The sequence below is a fragment of the Uloborus diversus genome, chromosome 5 (assembly GCF_026930045.1).
Source record: "Uloborus diversus isolate 005 chromosome 5, Udiv.v.3.1, whole genome shotgun sequence".
NCBI lineage: Eukaryota > Metazoa > Arthropoda > Arachnida > Araneae > Uloboridae > Uloborus > Uloborus diversus.
This window is the reverse complement of record NC_072735.1, coordinates 160,844,684-160,867,776: the sequence shown is the minus strand read 5'-3', so window position 1 is coordinate 160,867,776 and position 23,093 is coordinate 160,844,684. Positions and strand designations below refer to the sequence as shown.

The window sequence follows — 23,093 nt, the reverse complement described above, 5'->3', positions numbered from 1 at the left end:
GCCGGGCCCCTATTCTCCAACTAAGCTGACATGACCTCACGTCGGCCCTTGTTGTAAGCTGCATTTTAGAGCAATTTGAATGGTCATTTATAAATAAAAGCGTCAAAGAAACCAAAAGTATTTTAACTTTTTACGACCGCTAAGGTTTCCCTGCTTTTTTTTTTAAATTTATTCATTTATTTTTTATTACACCACTAAAAATATATTGGCAGCCCAGGGCCCGAACAACTAAAAGTAAGGCTCTAGGTCCACATTAATTTGGAGGCCCCCTTATGCTGTGATTGATTTACATTTTTAAAGCACGAAAGCACTTTTAGAGGTCTCTTTGTATAATCACACAACTATGTATAAATCACTTATGTGCGTTTATGAATCCCCTTTGGGCCCCCTCATAATCGTGATCAAGGAAATTCGTTACTGGAAGAATGATTAAAAATTCCCCTTTAAAAAAGTTTTTTTTCCAATTAATAAGTCACATATTTTTTGAAATACATGTATTTTTCATATCGTTGCAATACTATGAATAATTCTTTAAAAAATGTGGAGCCCCTTAGGAACATGGGGCCCCAGTTCTAGGCCTAGTCAGCCTGTGTGGTAATCAGGCCCTGGGTGGCCCCATTTCAGAAATCCCCCCCCCCCTCTTGGTAACGGCCCTGCCTCCCTTCACCCGTAAGCTTTAGCCCATGCGTAAAGAGGAGCTGAGGCTGTGTTTTGCGAATTGGCGTTGTTCTAAACACATCCGCGCAAAATTTACATTTTGCTGTTAGTAGACAGGCCCGAAATACTTTGCTGTTAGTTGATCGGCCCAAAGCATGACCGGCCCACCGGGCAAATGCCCGGTTGAACGCCGGCTGTATCCGCCACTGCGTGAGAGTAATCCTGTATAAAGGAATCCTTTCGCGCAGCCCACGCTTCAGCAGAAGTCTCCGAATTGATGAAACACACAATGAAACACTGGTAGCTGTTGACCACTGTTCTGCTAATTGTCTAGAAGAAGCTGTGCGGTCCGTCAGCGCCATACGCAACAGGTGTCTGTCATCGAGAGCTGACGTCACATTTCGGGGTCCTCTCCCGGATTTCCGAGCTGTCCGATCCTCGTCCGTCCACTGCTTCCAAACATGCATGATTGTGCTGCTGTTACGCTGCACACGAGCGGCTACTGCACGATAAGACAATCCAGCTTTACGTATGCCGACGATTCTGCCCCGTTCAAACTCCGAAATTTGCTCAAATTTCTCTTTCTTTCGTCGAAGAGGCATAGTAAAGATTCAGTGAACGTTTATTCTAGCATATAACCACCAATAATCATACACGCCTCGCTACAGCCGTCTATTTATGTTCGGTTCGATCCGCCGTTCAGAGGGCGCTGCTCAGCATACGCATGTGCTACCGGTCTGCAATTCTAATCATTTTCATATCATGCCCTACTTTATATTTCTTGCAATTTTCAGCTCATTCGCGTAAGTCCTTCGTGGTGTTGCAATTTTCACAAACAGGAGTGTAGTTCCTTATAGCATGTAGAGTAAATCCTAAAAAGTCCTCTAAGATCCAATGTGAGCTTCCATCCAAAATGGTGGATCAAAGATGGCCGAATAGTACTTTTTGTTTCCCTTATAACTCGGTCAAAAATAAAGATTTTTCAGTTCTAAAAAAAACATGTATGCTCAAAAACTGATACTGTTGCGATATGTACGCTAAAATAACCAGTAAAAAAGTTCATACAATTGTTTTCGCATCAAAAGATAAAATCTCTTTTTCTACATAATATGCAGCAGAACGAAAAAGCTACTAAAATAAAGAATTTTTTATGGTACTCTTTTTAAAATATGAACTGTAAAATGATTGATAATTCCATTTTTTGAATAATCAAGTAGCTTTTATTCCATTTCTGAAAGAAATCTTGCTATTTCTAGCTTTGGAATGAGAATATGATAAGAGAAAAAAAGTGACCTTATAATGAATTTTCAAAAAAATTCAGAATATCATTTATTTAGTACCTTAAAAACGGACACCTAATATCTTTTTGAAAAGCATGCAAAATTTGTAAAGAGAAGACAGTAATGTCAGTAAAAATCTAGAGGAAAAAAGCATCAACATTCAATATCACCATCCTCATCTTTGAAACTGTGCACAGAAGTTTAATTTTTACATGTTTCACCAAACAATGCGTGCAAAACTTGGAACATTAAAGGTCTGCGTTTTCATTGGCATCTAGATCACGGTCTCATATAATTACTGTTAATTTGTAGTCACAAAACATTAAAGGCGGAATTCCTTCGGAAGCTTAGGGAAGTGACAAAAGTGTTTCGAACAGTCCACCTCCTTTCATAACACATCCCCATTTAATTGGATTCATGTTTTTCTTAATTCATGATTTTTCTTAATTCATGGATTTCAAGATGGTTAGTTTTCTGGCGAGAATCCAAGACGGGTATACTAAATATACTTTGTCACCACTGCAGAGCAAAGTCAGTACATTACCAACAACGTATATGAACTGATCGAGTCGAATTGCAGATAGAAAAACATAAAGTCAAATTGGGACCAAATGTAGACCCTAAGAATATATTGATGCCACCATTACTTATAAAATCAGTCGTAATGAAGCAATTTGTGAAAACTCTGGATCAAAATTCTAAAGCTTTTGAATAATGTTGCACTATTGGATAAACACAAAATGGATGTTGTGAAGCAACTGCACTTGAGGATGGAAGAGTTGCCAAGCTTTAAGTTTTGAAGAAGGAGTTTTGGTTACCTAATTATTAAAGAGGTTGCATCGTAATGTCTAGAGAATTACATGTTATTACTCCCATCAAAAAGATGTTTCAGCAACACTTCTACCATCTGGGTGACCTTTTCTGGATAGATCAGGCTGAAAACTACTGAGCTGTGAGATCAAAGAAAGCAGTTTGAGATTTTCCTTCAGCAACTTGAAAGCTCAAGATTTACCTTTTCTCTCTGAATATAGCTGACGTGGAGTTGGAGTCACATCCTGTGGCTGCATGGAGCAAAAGAAGAGGATCCTTCAAGGGACTCAATAAGGTTTCTTGTACGTTCAATATATTGTAATATTTTTCTTTGTATTAAATTGGTTTGGAGGTAAAAAATACAGTGATGTTAAACATACCTCTTTCACTTAGAATCGAGAGCAGATCTGTATCAGTACCCATTACTGCGACTGGTCTGGAGCTGTTCTGGCATGTTTTTATTGTAACTGAGTCAATTAATACATAGGCTTCCCTATTCAATTGTATAACAGTCATTCCTCCTAATCGGAAGTATTCCATCACAATTTGAATTAATCTTGATTTGTTCTCAGAATTCCGCAAAAAGTTAGTCTATATAGTCATTCCCACTACATTTTCTTCAAAAAGCAGAAGTCTCAGAGATTTTCGACATTACTCTTCTTTGCTTCTTCCCAATGTTAGTTGGTAATGCATCAGCGTACCCATTAAAAACCACTGCTTCACATAAAAAAAGTCTCTTCTGAAGACACCTGAAGTATTTGAATAATATGTCTTTTTATTATATGTCTGATGTGTCCCATGCCAACGCGTGCATAAGAAATTCTTCATCTTTAATGGACATGGAGATTGGTGGTGGGTGGCTTAACAAAAGACTCTACTAATTCAATGATAGCTGCCACGCTTGTGTTTTTATCCTTTCTCAGAGAAACAACCAAAAAGCGAGGGTAGTTGAGGGTCTAATTCATATATGAGATATCTCGTAAATTATCGTTTGATTTGAAAACAGCAGTATCCTGGTCAAAAACTGTGGAAGACTGAACAGAATGCTCATTTCTTAATAATAATCCCTTTTTTCTTCTGAAGTTTAACTTCCCCAAAAGAACTTCCTAAAGTTGAAGGCAGTGATCTTTCACAGACATTTTTTCCATTGTCACATTTGCAACCTAAAATGTACAAAAAATACCATTTTGAGATAACAATGATCTTTTTTTTTAAGAAAGAAAAAAGGTTTTGAACGATTTTTGACGAATTTCAATCTTTACTGTGAGTGTTTTTTAATTCATTGAGTATAATAAATATCCTGCTAAACCGTGGGTAAAATATCTGAGCCCCCTTTAAAATTTTGCATGTGGGCACCAATGAATTTTACGTACCTTTGCTGCACTATACTTTGCTACCTGCCTCCTGCCAAAGCCTGCGCGACTCAGCTTAAATAATAGGGAACCTTTCTTACCTGCTGTGATGTGTTTAATTTACGCAGAAAAATTTTGGGCTTCTACACTATGACGTAGGTCTGGAACTCATGGGCTCTTGAACATACTTAGTTTTCCTGTAGGCGCTAATGTTAAGGGTCTATGAACTGTTCAAAACTGAACGAAAAAAATCTTGTACTAATCAAAAAGATCTTTTCTTGTGCATGTTCTTCATCAATAACTTTTTCCAACGTAGTTTGTTTGAAGGAAATCCGTCTTTAGGTTAGGGATCAGTATTTGTCTTATCTTTTGCAGTAGGCGCTAATATTTTTTTGAACTGTTCAAAATTGAACGAAACATTTTTAAAAAGTAAAATATGGAAATGAGGTGCCCTTTCGAACATTAAAAAGTTTGTTCGAATCGGACTATTCACTCAAAAGTTTTTAGAAGGACGGGGGAGGGGGGGAGCAGACAGACAGACAGACCAACAGACACATTTTCCCCATCCCAGTACCCTACTTTACATTTTTTTTTTTTTCGTTTTCAGTGATATTTTAAAGATGCATTAAACCTTCCATCAGGCTTTTTTTTTCTTCTTTTTCTGACTTTTACTGGGAAAGTGGGCTGCAAAAGCAGCTTTAAATCGTTTAGTGATGTTTAGCAAGAAAAGAGTCGACAATAAATACAAAAAAATTGAGAATGTAACATCGGCTTTTATTCATCGAACTTGTCAAAGTTAATATAATGATGAGACTGCAATAGCTACGGTTCGTACTTCAAGACAGAGAAAATCAAAGGATGGAAAAGAAATAAGTTTAGATGGTCTTACCTATAATTTCCAATCTTATATTTTTTTACGATAGGTTTTTCATTAATATTTCAAAAGAAAAAGATGATCGGTTCATTTTCGATCTATGTATGTATGTATGTATGAATGAATGAATGAATGGATGAATGAATGAATCAAAGTAGTTTGCCAACAATTTAATGAAATATATTATTTACAAGAAAAAAGAAGACAAAATATTTTCCGTCAACTAAAAACTGAGGTTTAAAATAATTTTAAAATGAAACATCCATTTCTGTACGAAGTTTAACGCCCTATATATCTAAAATAAACGTTTCATCTTATATAATTAAAAACTGAACGTATGTATGTATGTATGTTCAAGTACTCCTCCCGAACGCCAGTGAACTGACCATCGAACCAGGTATCGACAGATTCGTAATTTTCCCGCCTTTATGTTTTGCTATTTAACATAATCCTTCTATAATAATTAGCGGAGGTATCAATTAAAAACTATTAATTAGCATACTAAGGTTTTGACATAAAATCCCTATTTTTCGAAGGCTTTCCTCCATTCAAATTAGTATTCAGTGCTTCACCTCAACTTTCCGTAACAATGCTTTTGTTAAAATTTGTAGCGTGAAGAAAATCATGGTCGAAAGATCTGTTGACATTTTGTTTTCTCGAACATGAACAAATGAAATTCTGGCTTTTGTTTTAAAGGCTTCCTTTGTAATCGGGGGATTTACTTTCTGGTTACTTTCCCGCAATCTACGCCACAAAAAGAAAAAAACACATACATCTTCTAAAACCATTTGAAGAAACCGCTAAAATTTTCAGCAAAATCAAAAATGGAATGTATCTGGTCTGTTTGACTCGTACAAAAACTGTCTCTAAAAATTAAACAAATCCTTCTCCATAAAGCATTTATTTTATTTCATGCATATTAATTTTTATTGAGTAATGTTAAAATTCAAAGAGAGGCGAGAATCATGCGACTGTTCTTAATAAATGATTCCATTCAAATGTAACATCAGTTAAAAATCTAGGAATTACAAAGCGCAACTTTTCATGTAACTGCTAGGACACAAACAATTTTAAATTGAACAGCAATGTATACTTTTATGAATGAAATAGTGTTAAGTGAAGTAGTACAGTCGTGGAGTTGAACCTTTTTTTACCCGAAGACCACACCTCATATTGATTCTCGCTGGCGAAAACAAAATATAAAATTTCAAAATATTTTAATTATTTCTAAATAACGTGGTTGTATATGGAAGAGGAAAGAAACTTGCAAACCAGGAAATGTTGTTATCAATTTCTTGATGCTGATTTTATTAACTGTATTTGTTTTCGAAAATCAATTTCTCAATGATTGGCTGCGAATTTGCGACTAATCGCGGTTTGCGATTTGCATCGTTGAAGAAAAGAGCAGGCCACGCCCCACGTGTTTGCTTCGCAGACCGCACGTGGTCCATGGGCCGTAGACAGGGCTCCACTGAAGCAGTAGATTCAGGTAAATTGCTTCCTTTTTTCATTCTACATGACAAATTGTTATGTTAACGTTTTACAATTCATTTTAGGACTTTCCTGCCTGTATCGCACACATTTTACGTAGTAGGAAACTAAGGTAGTATTTGGACCCGCAACCTAAGCCTTTGTAAATAAAAAGTGTGTTTTCGATGTTATTTTATAACAAAGAAAAGTTATTTAATCACGGATTGAAATAAATCTTTTCGCTCCGTAATTTTGAGATTTTTTTTGTCATATAGCAAGCAGTTTCAGTTTAGCAACAAATCTATAAGGATAGTAACAAGAATTTTAAACACACAACGAAATTTTGATCGATCGATTAAAGTGAAAAGAATCCGTTAGGTTTTCGTCAATAACCAAAGAATCCGACATTATCGGCAAGTTCTTCTAGTTATTCCTTTTGCATTTCAAAAATTAAAGTTGTTTTAGCTCTTCAGGTAACATGATATACGTCGGCTCAAAAAGTTAAACAGTTGCAAACAATCGAATAACAAGACGACTTCTGTAAGACACTGCATATCGCACAATAGTAATGTGAGTGACGCAACTTAAAAATTTTATGTTTTAAGTTACGGTGTAGAAACAAAGCTAAAATGTGTGCTCTGTTCGTCAGAAGAATCTACAAACTTTTTAAATTACCTTAAAGCTTGCAAGAAGGTAGTTGTGCCACTTTTGAATGCGGTTATAAAGACTGAAATCAAACGGCGTGGCGTTGAATGTTGCGTCGTTTCTTTAGAATAACGCGAGTACTATTTTTATAGGTGCAAAATTTCAAATGAATAAGTCGAGTCTTAAAAAGTGTCTTATTTCAAGACTTTCTTTTACACATTGAGAAATGTATCAATTTTTAATTATTATTCCCCAATAGTTTAAAGTCGTTCTTATTTTTTGTGGTAGTAGTGCTTTTTGGTGCAGCTTTAAAGTGCTTAAGTTGTTGTTAGTTATTTTTACACACTCTCTGTTCAATAAGCCCACTTTCATACACCAATTTAAAAAGAAATTGACTACAGTGCTCACTGATGTCAAACTGTTTTTCGAACTGTTTTTGAACAACGGTGTACAAAACATTCCAGACCTACTACTGGTGTAACATACCTCTAGTTTCACCTTTCTATCTCACACGGTTTTGCTGTTAAGTCATTTCAAAGTAAGAGAGTTCTTTCTCATACACCAATTAAAAAACATTTGACAACAGCACTCTCTGAATTTTTGAACTATTTTTGAAAACCGATATATAAAACATTTCAGAGCGCTGGTAAAATGTACTAGTTGCTTAATCTTTCTATCTCACTTCGGTTTTGCTGTTAAGTCATTTTAAAGTAGGAGAGAGTTTTTTCCCAAACAATCCCCACATATGCGTAAAAATGTCGCACCGATGCAAATGGATTGAGAAATGGCGTGAATGTCTTGTGAGATGTATTCTTGCAGCAGAAAATATGCTTCAAAATTTTTATTCAACAAAAGTTTAATCTTTCACTTTTTACATAATAAAGAACTTCAATAGCTTAACAAAAATCACCGGAATCAAACAAACAGAGACGACAAACAGCTCTGGAATAATCGAAGAACATTCATGTATACAGAAATATAAAATACGATGGCTAAAGAACAGTTCGTGCATTCGGCCTTTTTTTTTTCTTTCAAAATTGAAGAACACCGCATTTCTTCTACTTCTACTTCTGTTTACTTGTTAGTTTTGGTTTGCAAAGATATCAGTGCTCGGCTGCTGGATAAAAGATACACCAAATATCCACAAGTACGTTACGCAGATGAATTTTCAGACATTTGAATTTATTATGTTTGCTTAATGTTGTAAAAGAACTAATGCTTTTCTTTTTCAGCCTCTTTTTCATAAAAATTAAAAATAAGTAAATAAATAAATTAAAAATAAACATAAATAAATAAAAAATAATAATAGAAAGAAAAAAAAACCCCACCCGTTTATGGAAAATTCTCCTTTGGAAAAACCTGCCAAAAAACTGTATTGGTTGTCACTATGAAACGTAAACAAATTCAAATTACCCTTGCAGTGATCATATCACTGCGGTGGTGCGATGGTGAAATTATCATCCCTTTGCCAGTATAATAACTGTGTTTTTTTTTTTTTTTTGCGAAGTTTGAATGCTACGTTTTCCTTCTTTAAAACCTGTTAATTACCTGAACTGTCCCTGCATTAAACTAGTATGCACGTTTTCCTTTCGAAAAAATTGCACTAACGTTCGTAAAACTTGGACCTCAATACAGGTTTAAACCTAACGTTTTTTCCTGGGCACTAAGCCGTTAAACATATTCTTTTGACTTTATCAAAGGTTGAGAGCAAAAAACGTTAAAAAATAAATTATTGAGTAAATAAATTTACAGTAATTAATAAAACAAATATTTTTTAAAAAAATACTTAATTAAATTGCCAGAAAACACAAGATTTTATCTATTTACCTTTTTCATCACTCAAACATTAAGAAAAAGGCAGGTTATTTGCGGTGGACCGAGAATCTTTCACTTCGAAAATATTTTGTTTTTCATCAAAGACGATAATATGAGCTTTTTTATGATTTCGATCACTGATTTTTACAATATAATTTTGAAAGAATTTTCACAACTAAATATCAAAATGGATTTACGCTGCCTCGAAAGAATATGCGCATTACATAGTCATGCAAAATCATGAAATACTTGTAATGAAAGAATTTTTGACTACGTTGTCACACGCACTTTACCAGTGCTCGCGGTGAGATGACTACTGTATAAATAGTACTATGGACAACCGAAAAAAAATTATGATGCTGGGAGGAGGGGTCCCGACCCTCTGGACACTCCTCTTGTGTGGCCAATGGTGGTAAAGCATTGGATGTGCACACCAATGATCCGCAGATCAAAACAAGCCACGGATTTAACACCCGTCGCTCACTTTCCTTACATTCATGTACGCCACAAACTATTTGTCTTGAAAATAAAAGCTTCATATATGCAAAAAGTATTTAAAAGTAGAATTTTGGATCATATTAAATTTGATTAACAATTATATTGCGCTTTTTTTTAAAATTATTTGAATAAAGTGTAATGTTCCGATTACCAATCAGAAGTAAATTTGGAATGAATGGATTTTTGGAGTTCCTTTAATCCACATAATACTGCTGCTTATTACAGAGAAAGTCGGCGTCCTGCGGTGGAATATTGACTCAAAGAAATGTAAAAGCTCGTAGCCTATTGTTTAGTTATGAAGAGAGCTTCGAATTAAGGCGGAGTGAGCAATCAGCAGCTGCATTTGTAGCTCTCCTGTTGCTTCGGCTGAGTTAAGTGCGCTTTGTCCCACTGAAGTCGCTCGAATTCGTCAAATTTGCTCGCCTGAAACAAAAAACACAAGTTCGATATGGAATGGGGGTGTTTGAATCTGTCAAAAGTACTATTTTTAGTCACTGAAATTGATAGGATAATTAAAAAAGAAAAAAAAAGAAAAAAACATGGAACTGGTAAATGCTTTTCTTTTCACAACATTTAATTTTTAATTAATATTTAAAATATCAGATTTCTAAAACAAATTGCTTCATCATGTGACGTCACAAGTGAAGACAGCCATCTTGAATCGGTTGCGCGTGTTTGTTTTTTCTTGCAAGATATCGCCTTCTGGTGATTTTTAATTGCTAGCCATTATTAGCAGAACGAGAATTGTTAATTAAATAAAATATTCATTTGGCGAAGCTTGGCAATGTCCTGAAACTTTGTTCTGGCAACCCTAGCAACTTGTTCACTTGTGACGTAAACAGCGAAAATGAAAACAGCGACTGAACATCTTTTAAAATTATTTTTTAAGGAAGAAAATAAGTCACAGTTAAGAAAAAAAAGCAACTCACCCAATAATTTCGAGCATATTGTTTCAGAAAAAAATATCTTTGAAAAATGGGAAACAACCCAATCGTAGCAATTGTAGTCACGGAAAGTTAAGGATCTTTAAAATTGCGAGCCCAATGCACAGTTATAATGTGACTCAGATAAGTTGACCTAGACAATGGTTATTCTTTTTGGAGAGTTCCGTGAAAACGAAAAGTGCTGTTGGCAGGGGTGCCTCGAATTTAAATTTTTGGAAGGGACAAATTTTCAATTTGCCGAATGTAACATCAATTTTGACCGAATGATAAATTACGATCATGGACACAAACATGTTATAAAAAAATAAATTATAGGCACAAAAAAAAAAAAAAAAAAAAAAAAAAAAAAAACGCTATCTTATAGTTTGCCGAGTCTTTAGACAAATGTCCTGAATAAAGAATTATTTCTTAAGACCGCAGTGATCTCCCATGACCTCGCATCGGTTAGCCACTGTTATTGGCACGGATATGAGTTGGAATACCTTCGCAAAACTACAACGAAAATAACTCAATTCAATTCTCTGCCAGTAACCCTTCCTTATTATCCCTAAATGAAGTAAACATTGTCAAGGTCGAGCTTCAACTTATCAAGGGTCAACACTTATAACAAACTTACCTCATGGACCGGAAGAAACTGGAAGGGACGCTATATAAACACTTTATGAAATGGTTGGCTGCATTGCTGTGACAACTTCTTGTTCACTCATAAATAGTGAGGTGAGGTTTTTTTTTTTTTAGCATAAGTTGTGAGGTGTTGTGTATGTAACCCCAAAGTTATGTTTGTAGTGCATTGAACAAAACATAGGAAATGGAAGTAGGAACATTTCCAATAGTTTTTGCATTATTTATTTATTAAATTTAACTAAAACGGTATTTAAGTCACACATACTGCATATAAAGTCTTACATGTAAATCTATACTACTAAAACCTGTACGTGTCTGTAACTGTTTCTCCTCCAGACTGGCAATGTCTACCAAATCAATACTGGTACCGTTGGATACAGTACATCTAGGGAAAGCAATTCCGCCAGGTTCCACCCCTTTTAAACCTTAAAGGGACGGAGGTAAGGGGCCGGATATCCAGTCCTGAAGATGCCGTGAGAAGATCCATAGATGTCCTGACACACAGACTGAACGAAATTCGGGTATTACCCCGAGACAATTTGGTTACTGGGCAAAATATTTTGAAAAACACGAAAATTTGTCCGTCATTCGTATCAAGTATGGGTGTGAAGCTAGTTCCCGTGCAACAAGTCGTGCAATCCATACTCAGTGGCGTAGCTAGACCCGACTTTCGGGGGGGGGGGGGTTACTTCTTTTATATATATATATATATATATATATATATATATATATATATATATATATATATATATATATATATATATATAATATATATATAAAATTTCAAGCGATTATATATATATATATATATATATATATATATATATATATATATATATATATATATATATATATATATATATATATATATATAATATATATATAAAATTTCAAGCGATTATATATATATATATATATATATATATATATATATATATATATATATATATATATAATAGGGTGTCCCAAAAAAATGAAAGTCGTTTTTTTTAAACGCATACCCTCTTATTTTTTTCCTTTTATATCAAAACCGTTGTAAAAAAAGTTTCATGCAATTTGAAGCACGGTAACCCGTGCCGACTTGCGCCTAAAGACCTAAACGTGTAAATAGCATGTGTCTTCATAAGCAAGCGAACTCTGGCGACGCGATACTTTGCAAAGCTCAAAACAGCTGTAAATTGTGCACAGAAAACATATGTTGGGGGGGGGGGGGGCTTATCCGTGGCAATTTACAAACCGTCAAACATGTCAGTACGAATACATTCCGGTCAGCGAGCGCAGTATAGTCCTTCCATAGGGAACGAAACATGGCAGTGGAATTGCAAAGTTTGAAAAAAGAGATATTTTTAATAGGAGTCGTAAAACACCTAACTACGGGCTTGAAACTTCCCTCAAACAGACAAGTTCTGTTTGTTTTGTTTCATAACATTCGAGAAGTAAATTTAACCATCAGTGAAAGTGCAAATCTCGCTATTCGAGAATGCATCATCTTTTGGGAAAAGGCACGCATTCCCACCAAATCGTTGCCAAATTGTGTGAATAAACTTAAAAACCTGAAACAAATTTGGAGAGACTTACAAAAAAATGCAAAGAAACTGCAAGAAGTATTCAGGCAGCGCCAACAAGAATTTGAGAGTAATTTAAACAATTTATTCAATAACGCACATGCTGATGCACTTCGGTTAATCAAAATAGAGGAAGATGGGATTTTCTTGCAAACTTTAGGTGGAGTGGATAAAAAAAACTGGCCGACAAAGAGGAAAGGGCTCATCTTTGAGCTGTCAAAGAAGAAAACAGGCGTATTCAGTACGATTCCACTTCAACATCCTCGGAATTGTATGAACCTGTACAAGAAGATTCCTCTTCAAGCTCTAGTGAAAATATTAATTCAGAAAATTTCCCTGAATCACATAAATCAGTACCTGGAACAAGTTTATTAGAACCTGGAACAAGTATATTAGAACCTGGAACAAGTATATCAGACCTGGAACAAGTATTCCGGAACCTGGAACAAGTATTATCATAACCTGGAACAAGTAAATATGTAATGAGGTATATGATATGTATGATATTTATTACTCCAAAGTCAGTTGCTGCAGTGGACAGGTGTCCAAGTATACGAGATTATGTGTTTATTCTTCAAGCCACTATTGATGCACTTGGGTGTTGTAACATTGATGAATTATCCATAGGTAAATCTTCAACTCAAAGAATTCGAACCGAAAAGCGGAAGGAGCACGAAGAAAGAATAAAAAAATGGTTTTCAGAACGAGGTACCATATGTAGTGAATTTACCTTGGGATATGAAACTGTTGCCTGCTTTGAGTGCTTAAAAATCAAAAGAAGATAGCTTATCTATAGTTATTTTATATGGATGTGACGAGCAATTCATTGCTGAGTCTAAACTGGCTAATTCCACAGGAAAAGAACAAAGGCTGTTTGAAAGGCAGTTTTAACTTGGAATCTCGAAAACAAAGTTAAAATTCTCTGCTGTGATACTACAGCTCCTTTCAGTGGTTCTTGCGCTATTCTTGAGCAAAAATTTGATAGAGAAATGCTTTCCTTTGCTTGTCGCCATCGTATATATGAACTGATCCATCCCACTAAAATACAGTGCTATGGAGGAGATGAGGAGTTGTTCCGAACTGTACCCTAACTTGGAAAATTTACTTGACTTTTACCGTGCTGAACTTACTAATATTACGGTCAGGGATGACTAAGAAGAGTTGATAGAACTGCCTATCATATTTTTAGGTGGAGGTATAGAAAATGAATTTAAAATAAGACTACCGGGAGCCATACACAAAGCTCGATGTATGGCTCGAGCGATTTACTCCCTGAAATTATTACTATTTAGTTCACAACTAAAATTAGATACGAATGAAAATGAAGCATTTTGATGTCAGTGACAATATACGTGAAACCACGGCTTCAATGCATTTTGGCAGTCAAAGCACCCAACAAATATTTGTGCTTTTTGATAAAAGTGTACGAAAATGTGGACCCAATTATCTCAAATGCTGCTCTACAAAAATTCATCCAGCTTTTATGGTATGGGCAATAATATTTCATTCCTTGATGTGAAAAAGACTGTCTCCATGCTTAAAGCAGTAAACGATGCAGCTGAAAGAGCTATTAAAATGATGCAGGACTTTCATGGTTTACTAACAGCTGGAGGAACAAAAACAATCTGTGTTACGTTGCGTTCAAGAGCAGCGGAAGCTCTATCCTGACTGCAAAAAGCAAACATTGAATTGCAAATATGTGCAGTAATGTTTCTTGTAGTCTAATATTGTTGTAAATATCTGCTTTAAATAAATTGATATCGCGTGTAGTAAGGAATTATACAGTTAGAAATATCTTTCTACTGTAGTCGCCGTACAGGATTTCAGGTCCAACTTTGACCTCAAGTCGGCACGGGTTCCCGTTATTTTATTGCAATGAAACTTTTTTCTCATGTTTCTGAGGTGAAAGGGAAAAAATTTGGAGGGTATGCGTATTCGATTTCACAAATTTTTTTTTCGCCATTATATTTTGGGACACCCTAATATATAATCGCTTGGAATTTTTTCCTTTTCTTTTTTTTTCTTTCTCTTCTCTCTTCTTTTTCTCTTTTTTTTTGAGACTAACTTTTCGAGGGGGGGGGGGGGTTGTCCCCAAACCCCCCCCCTAGCTACGCCCCTGTCCATACTATTAAAATCTGTTCGCGTCCGTCTGTCTGTCCATCTCAAGATCTATCTTCTCGAGAACCGCTGCGAATCGAGAGTCGAACGAGATACCGATCAATTCGAAATTTTCCAAAGAAAACAATAGGACCAACCTCGTAATTGTACGACTTTAAATAGCGGAGATATTAATTAAAACGTTAATTAACATTACTTTATTCAGGAATATTTATTTCTTGTTGCCATTTTGCATATGGGTGAGCAAATAAAATTCTAATAATTGTTTTAAAAGAGATTTTGTTTGGCTGCTGTCCAAATCTTAAAACAATGTTTCCATCTAGAATTTCATTTTAAATTAAGTTCAAATTGGTTGCTTCTATTCGGACATATCCTTTATTTTATCGTCTGTCCTTTTTTATTTTTTACAGTCAACGTTCTTAACTCATTTCAGCATTCGGAACTCCAGCGCTCGAATACGCTACCTTGCGGTGATTTACGAAACTGCCGATGAAACTAAAACATTGCCACGTTGCGTTCCACGTGTGTCTGTTGACGTAAACACAGGCAGTTTGTTCTGAGTATTTATTAACGCAATCGATGAGTCTTAGTTTGCTTTCAGCTACAGAAATTAATTCGTCCCTTAGTAGTATTCTCGAGCTTCTCAAAATAATGTTAGTTTTCCTTATTTCCTTCTAAAATATGAGTTGATTGAAAATGGTGAAAGCGAAAACTGGATTAACAAACTTGGATAACGTTATACAAGGTAAAATTTTTTATTCTTTTGTATGAATTTGTAAGAATATGAGTTTTTTTTAATCTTAAATTAATTTAACTAACCATCTTTTACAGCAGCATTTAGTTGGAATGGACGGTATGCAAAATATTTTCTTGAATATGTTATCGTAGAACAAAATGAAAAATGTTTCACCGAGAAAGAATTTACTTTATTCCTTTTATTCTCAGCTGAAAGGTTTCGACAAATTTGTTTAGGGTTATAGTTTTAGTATTGTGCGAGCAAAGTAGCCTTGGTGAGATTTCGCGTTTTTAGTTAAACCATTTTTAATTTTTATCATGAGTGGAATAAAATGGTAGTAAGATTACAGAATTCGATAAGTAAAAAGAAATAATGATCAATCAACTGAAAAGAAAACTACCACCATATATCCGTAAGAATTCTGCAGATGATTTGCATAACTTGACATAATTCAGAACTCAGAAATTAGAAAAATCGAAACAGAAAAATTTTAAATTAACCGATTCGGGAATTCGAGAGAAATAACTCAGCAACAAATGCAAAACATCAAGCGCTAGCCAAGCAAGGCAAAGAAGTATCATCTTCTTTCCATAATAATTTGTAATGTCATATTGATTACAAAGGAATGGGATTCCCTGTTGGACAAAGCAACCAACTGTTCGGCAAATGTCCAAGTGGTTGGTTTGCTTCCCAGGTATAGAGTGCATAAGAGTTGGTTAAACCAATGGGCTAGGTGTATGAACCTGATACTCAAGGAAATTTGCGTTAAGCGTAGTATCAGGTTTATTGATGTGTGGAGTAAATGTAAACGCGATTGGATTGCTAGGGATGGCCTGCATCTGAGCTCTACAAAGGTCAAAATGGTTAGTGGTTTGGTTTTAGAGGCTTCAGAATCAAAAACCTAAGTTGGAATGGGGGGCATGGTTTTAGGAGCAGAATTCAAAAAGGTATTAACTATTTGGATTTTAGTAGAAACGGAAATAGGGTGGGTAATAAAAGAAAAGATTTTAACAGTTGGGATTCAAATAATCGTGCAGCATTAAATAAAAGTAAGATGGGCTTACTTAAGGTTTTTTATACAAATGCTCGTAGTATTAGGAACAAGATGGAAGAATTGAAAAGCATAATTATAGATGAGAGGTTGGATATTATTGGAGTTACTGAGACATGGGCTACCAAAAGTGATGATGATTTATTATCTATTGCTGGGTATAATTTGTTTAGACAAGATAGAGTAGGTAAAAGAGGTGGTGGAGTTTTATTTTATGTCAGAGACACTTTAACTTGCAATGAATTGGTAATTAATGATAAACCTAATGAGATTGATATGATTTGGCTGGAGTTGATGAGCAATAAGGGAAATAAACTACGTTTAGGGAACATTTATAGGAGGCCACCCAACTTAAGCCAGGGTCAAGATGAACAGATGTTTAGTATTATTAGTGACATTTCAAGCAAGGGGTCAGTCATTATAATGGGAGATTTTAATTTTCCAGGAATTGATTGGAATAATTTTTACCATAGTAATAGCAGAGAAGAGGAATTTTTGAAAGTAATTGGTGACTGTTTTTTAGATCAAATTGTAACTCAGGGTACTCGACTGGACGTGATTTTGGATCTAGTTTTCTGTGATATGGAAGGTTCTGTTCAGGGGTTATGTGTAGGGGAACACATTGGAGACAGTGACCACAACAGTATTAGGTTTGGGATTAAATTTGATACGCACAAAGTAGAGAATTTTAGGTTTGTGCCCAATTTCAGAAATACTGATTTTGTGGCACTTAGGCAGAGTTTGAAAGCAGTTTTTTCTTCTGGATTGGACAATAGCGATGTGAATCTTCAGTGGGCAGAGTTTAAGGAAAAGCTAGCGAAAACGGTTGGGGATCATGTTCCTTTTAGGAGAAAGGGTGTCAACACTAAAATTTGGCCAATGTAATTCTCCGGGGAAACTAAAGACGCTCTAAATTACAAGCAAGCTGCTTTTCATAGGTTTAGAGAAACTGGTCACAGTGCAGATAGGCTCCAATATTGTAAGGCAAGGCGTAAATTTAAGTATTTGGTACGGATTCAGAAAAGAGAGTTGGAGCAAAGACTGGCAGATGACATAAACAGGAATCCCAAGAGGTTTTTTGCATACGCTAATTCGGGGAAAGTTCAAAATAGTCATATTGGGCCACTGGTTGATGAGCACGGAATTTTAATTCAGGACGATAGTGATATTGCTAATGTTCTTAATAACTTTTTTTCGAGTGTTTTTAACGATAACTGTATCTCAACAGTTGACACCAACAAGACACAAGCTATAGTACAGCTTGAGGACTTTGTATTTTCCAGGGATGACGTTTTACTTCATTTGAAAAAAATTAAAGAGACTAAGGCTCCGGGACCTGATAATATTTATCCAAAAATTTTAGTTGAATGTGCGGAGGAATTAGCAGATGTAATCGTAAATATTTTCAATGCTTCTTATAACTCGGGGACAGTGCCAGAGGACTGGAAGCTGGCTAACATTACACCGCTCTTCAAAAAAGGGTCTAAAGGGAGTGTGGGAAATTATAGACCTGTGAGTCTAACTTCGGTGGTTTGCAAAATTTTTGAAACATTGATAAAAATTAGGATAGTAAATTTTCTAGAGACTAATAATCTATTGACTAGTTTTCAGTACGGTTTCAGGAAAGGCAAATCTTGTGCAACTAATTTATTACATTTCTATGACAAAGTTACCATGGCTTTGGACAATAAGAAGCCTGTAGATGTTGTTTACATTGATTTTCAAAAAGCTTTCGATAAGGTACCGCATGTTGCTCTACTTAGCAAATTAGCTGATATAGGAATAGGAGGGAAAACTTTCATTTGGGTAAAAAACTGGCTGACCGGAAGGAAACAAAGGGTAGTTGTAAGGGGAAATTACTCTAATTGGAGTGAGGTTTTAAGCGGGGTTCCTCAAGGATCAGTGTTAGGGCCTGTTTTGTTCATTGTTTTTATGAACGATATTCACAAAAATATTTCTAGGAACATGAATTGTTTTGCTGATGATGTCAAAGTTATGGGGACTGTAGATAATGAAGAACAAGCAAAACAGCTGCAAGAGGATCTAGATCATATTACGGAGTGGGCTGATAAATGGGGTATGGCTGTTAATGTTGGGAAATGTCAAGTGCTACATTTAGGGCATGGAAATAAGTGTACAAGTTATTATTTGTAAGGTTCAGTCATTAGTCAGGCAGACAAAGTTACTGATCTGGGGGTCTTAATAAGTCAGGATTTAAAGTTTAGCCAACAGTGCAGCATTGCTAGTAACAAGGCCAATAAGATGCTTGGGTTTATCAATAGATCTATTTCAAACAAATCTAAAGAAGTTCTTCTGCCCTTATATAGAAGTTTGGTAAGACCTCATTTGGAGTATGCTGTTCAGTTTTGGTCTCCTTATCTTAAGAAAGACATTAATGTATTGGAAAGGGTTCAAAGGCGAGCTACAAGGCTAATAAAAGGACTTTCTCACTTAGACTATGATTCCAGGCTTAGAAGGTTAAAAATGTACAGTCTTAAGCAAAGAAGAGACCGAGGGGACATGATTTAGTTGTTTAAATTTATTAAAATGAAAGTTGTTACGGGGCTGAAGTTAAGCACTGAAAACAGGACAAGGGGTCATTGTTTTAAGCTATTTAAGTCTCAGGCTAACATGGATATTAGGAAAAATTATTATTATAGCAGGGTAGTGAAACCTTGGAACAGTTTACCGGAAGAGGTGGTAATGAGCAAGGGAGTAGATAGTTTTAAGAGGGCCATTGATCTTCACTGGGGATTGTAAATTGACTAGGACCAGTCTAGCTGGGGCCAGAGCCTGTTGCTGGTCGTCGCTTTTGTATTTGTATTTGTATTTGAATTTTCTAGCATTAATTGTTGTTCTTGTCAGGCCACAATTATTATTTAGTTTTATCAAGAATTGATAAATATCGAATTCAACATCGTGGAAATAGCTGCTTAGAACTACGAACTACGTAGTTTGCATTAATCTTTGACGTTTAGTAATGCTTCTTGAATTCTCATTTCTTTCTACGTGGGCCAGAATATCCACAGGACTTTGAAAATTAATTTAAAAAGAATAAAGCGAAAAATATCATACATATGAACAAAAATCACAACACTTTTAGCATTTTCTTCGTTACCACATGCGTTTGTTTTAGTTTTTAAGTCGGCCATTAGACAGTGACTGCAGTGCCCCCTATAGTTCGTTGGAGTTGCGAATATGAAAGTTGTTTCTTTAGTTATGTTTATTTATTATGGTGTAAGTTTATCATTGACCGGCCTCATATTTTGGTAAATTTAGGATGCGCGACTAATTATGTTTATTTTGTTCGACTTTTTTCCGTCACGTGGGTGAGTTTTCGAATTGTAATAACTCTCTTTTTCTTTCCTGTTTTTACTTTTGAAATACATTTTGTATCGTTAAAAGAACACGTTAAATTAAGATTGTTTGGATTTCTTTAAGTGAAACAGAGTTGAACAAAAAAAGGATTGTTTTTAAGGATTTTAACTAAAGCTTAATTGGAATCTGATGACTTGGTATTAAATTAATGCTTATTGGTATTTATTTAGTCTTGGTGCTTTATTTTCATGTATTCAACCAAACAGTATGTGTCATTCTTTGTAAAAAACTGATTGTAACTGTACATAAATATTTCATACATAGTCTATCAAATGTAATTCAGTTTAACGTGAGCACAGATTATAGTTGATAATGAAGATATTATCATCTTTTGTGCTAATTGAAAATACTCATAACTTGTATCATTGATAACTATGATTAAAGTTAATGAGATTTTTGCCAAAAATATGCTCTGTTTTGCAAACCTTGCAATACGCGTATTTATTTATTACTTAACGCTTTAGAAACTGATGTCAGGGTAATATAAAAAAATCAACTGGACATCTCTTCCTTTTTTTTTTTTGGTAGTCCATGCAACGCCGGGCACACAGCTAGTAAGCAATAAAATTCGTAAAATTAATTTTAAGTTTCATAGTTTAGTAAAAAAATGATCATTGTAAAACATATTTAAAAATGATCCAAAGGTTTGCATCTTTGAAATTAATTATATCTTATACAATGCCTCTGAATGAATGATAAAATTCTGCGTTTTTCACGAAAGCACTCTTTTTTTTTAACATCTTCAGGTAAATATAAAAAATATTCTTTAATAAATATTTATATGACAAAGAAGTTAAACTTGAATAAAAATTCGTTTGATCCAAAGTGTGGTTGCAGTACATTCGGTACTTATTTGAATATATAAGAAAGCTTTAGTGTTTTAGTTATTGAGGACGGTTTGCAAGCAATATGTCAAGTAAGTTCTTAAGCTTTCGTCATCATTTAGGTCTGCTTTACATGAGGCAAATTGTCACTGTCAACTTAGTTGATCTAACTCTCGATCGGGTGGTTATCAGGATGTGTAACCAGGTAGAAAAGCAAAGGAATCGTCCGGCATCTTTCACACGATAGTCAACTCATCAGGCACACCAGGTACATGTGTTACTAACATTCTCATCCCGATGAGTTAAATCAACTTTTTAGTTGATTCAACTCATTGTTACATAGTCAAGCGCTTGCTCAAGTTGAGTCAACCCGATTTCGTTTTAACTGCGTAGGGGAGCAGCCGCTCGAATAAATTGAAGACTAAAAATGGAAAACGCAGTTAGTGCCAAATGCAAAATTTGACAGGGCATCAAAAATAAGATTCCAGGCGGATTGTGGCACTACTCCATTTTTTTTGCATTATGGACTTGGACCAACCAAGATAAGTAACCTTCAAAAACCTTCAATGGCACTTACTGCACTCTCCACCTCACAGGCGCTAACACTTGCTCCACTGGCGGACTCTAACAACGTTATTTTAGCTACTTTTAGGGGGGATAGGCACACGGATCGTTTACTTCAGTGAAATGCTTGGCAGTTACTTCATTTTGACGAAAAAAAAAATTTGCGGCATTGAATGCGTTTTCCAATTTTAGTCTTCAGTTCAACTTATTAGAAGAAAAGTTAACTCAAATTAACTGTTCAGATATCGTCAATTCGATACAACTTGCTGTCTCAAGTAGAATTCTTAGGAGTCATTCTTCTTTTTAAAATATTTTTATCAGACGGAACTATGTTAATAATTTCTTTCTTTTTAAATTTTACAAACTTTTTAACATTCATTGTCATGATTTAGATATTTTTAACTTGTCATTTAACAATTTTAAGTCTTTATGTTTTAATATTTTAAATGTATAGTTTGTTTTAATTGCTTTTTTTATATTGCCAATGTAACTGGATTCTTTCTGTAGTGTGCAATGCTTTTAATAAATAAATAAATAAACATACGCACATCCGCACATACGGACGGGGGAAAAAAAAAAACTCAGTTGCCTCGTGTGAAGACAACGGAAAACGCCAGTCAACTAGTTGACAGGCAACTTTTCCGAAAAGTTGATTCAACTAATCGCCTCGTATGTTGGAGGCGTTATAGACCTTATTTTCATTGATCATATTTTACAGAATTTAAAGACATTCAGATGTATCCTTACCCGTCTTTCTCTTTGTTCCCTGATCATCCTTGCCACAGTCATGAAAATTTCATCTATATTTACGTCTTCTTTACAACTGCATTCAAAGAAAGGAACATCACAGCTCTCAGCTACCTAAAATGCAACGTAGCGTAAGTAAAAAAATATTTATCGTTATTAATGTTACACTAAACATGATTAATATTTTAAGACAATTCTCATAGATAGCGTTACCAAAGACTTTGTTTCTGTATCAAAAGAATCCGATCGCAGGAAGTGGGAGAAATTTGAGTTGCAAGATTCCGTTACAAGATGCATACACACAAACAGGTGAAGTTAATAAAAGCATGCTAATAATAAAAAAATATAAAAAAAGAAGCTACAGTGGGGAGCACCACATTTCTTTTTTTTTTTTTCTTTTTTTTTTTTTTTTTTTAACTTATACGTTACAGTCAAGACAAAATGTAAATACAGTGAAGTACCGTTTATGCGTTTCTCTATTATACGTTTTTATCAGTTATACGTTTTTTAAATTGATCCCTGCAGAATCTAATACACTAATACACATTAACGTGTTCCTATTATACGTTTTTTCATTTATACGATTTTTTCATACAGTCCCTTCAAAAACGTATAAACAGTGTTTCACTGTACTACAAGAATATGTCATTTTCTTTCCCATTAATATATTTACTTGTACATACATTGCATACTATTATTTGCTTATTTATTATTGTTGCAATGTGCGAAATAAATCTTCATTTTTAACATAAGACCAGATAAAGATTTATTTGACACTGCACACTTAGGGGCTGTCCATAAATGATGTCATACTTTTTTTGGCACAATTGACCCCTTCAGTCTTCAACTCACAATTTCACCCCTTCCCTAAAGCATGACATCTTTTGAAGTCGAACCCTTTGGAAGTACTCGTTGACCCGGTGAGAATTCAAACTCCTTTTTTTAGAGCACCGAATTCTAGTCCAGGTATTTAGAATCGGCGTGTCAAGGCCGAATAACTTTCCTACCTTTTCCCCCTTCCGGTTTTCATGGTAACGGCACAATGAACTTTTTCCTCACGTTGCTTCTGCAGCACATAACATTTGCAAAGAGAACGTTATTTGGCCTTGACAAGCCTATTCTAAATACATCAACATAGGCA

General features: G+C 34.9%; 1 protein-coding gene across 1 annotated transcript in view; it reads right to left on the bottom strand.

Moving 5' to 3' along the window:
• Positions 1–8,434: 8,434 nt before the first annotated feature.
• The window catches only part of LOC129223419 (ras-related protein Rab-8A-like), a 59,233-nt gene continuing 44,574 nt past the window's right edge, over positions 8,435–23,093 (bottom strand). Inside the window, exons 6-7 of the mRNA XM_054858017.1 lie at positions 21,953–22,066; positions 8,435–9,824 (exon numbers count right to left, since the gene is read on the bottom strand). Of these exons, the coding sequence (XP_054713992.1) occupies positions 9,732–9,824; positions 21,953–22,066 (207 nt within the window). The 3' untranslated portion in view covers positions 8,435–9,731. The remainder of the gene's footprint in view (positions 9,825–21,952; positions 22,067–23,093) is intronic.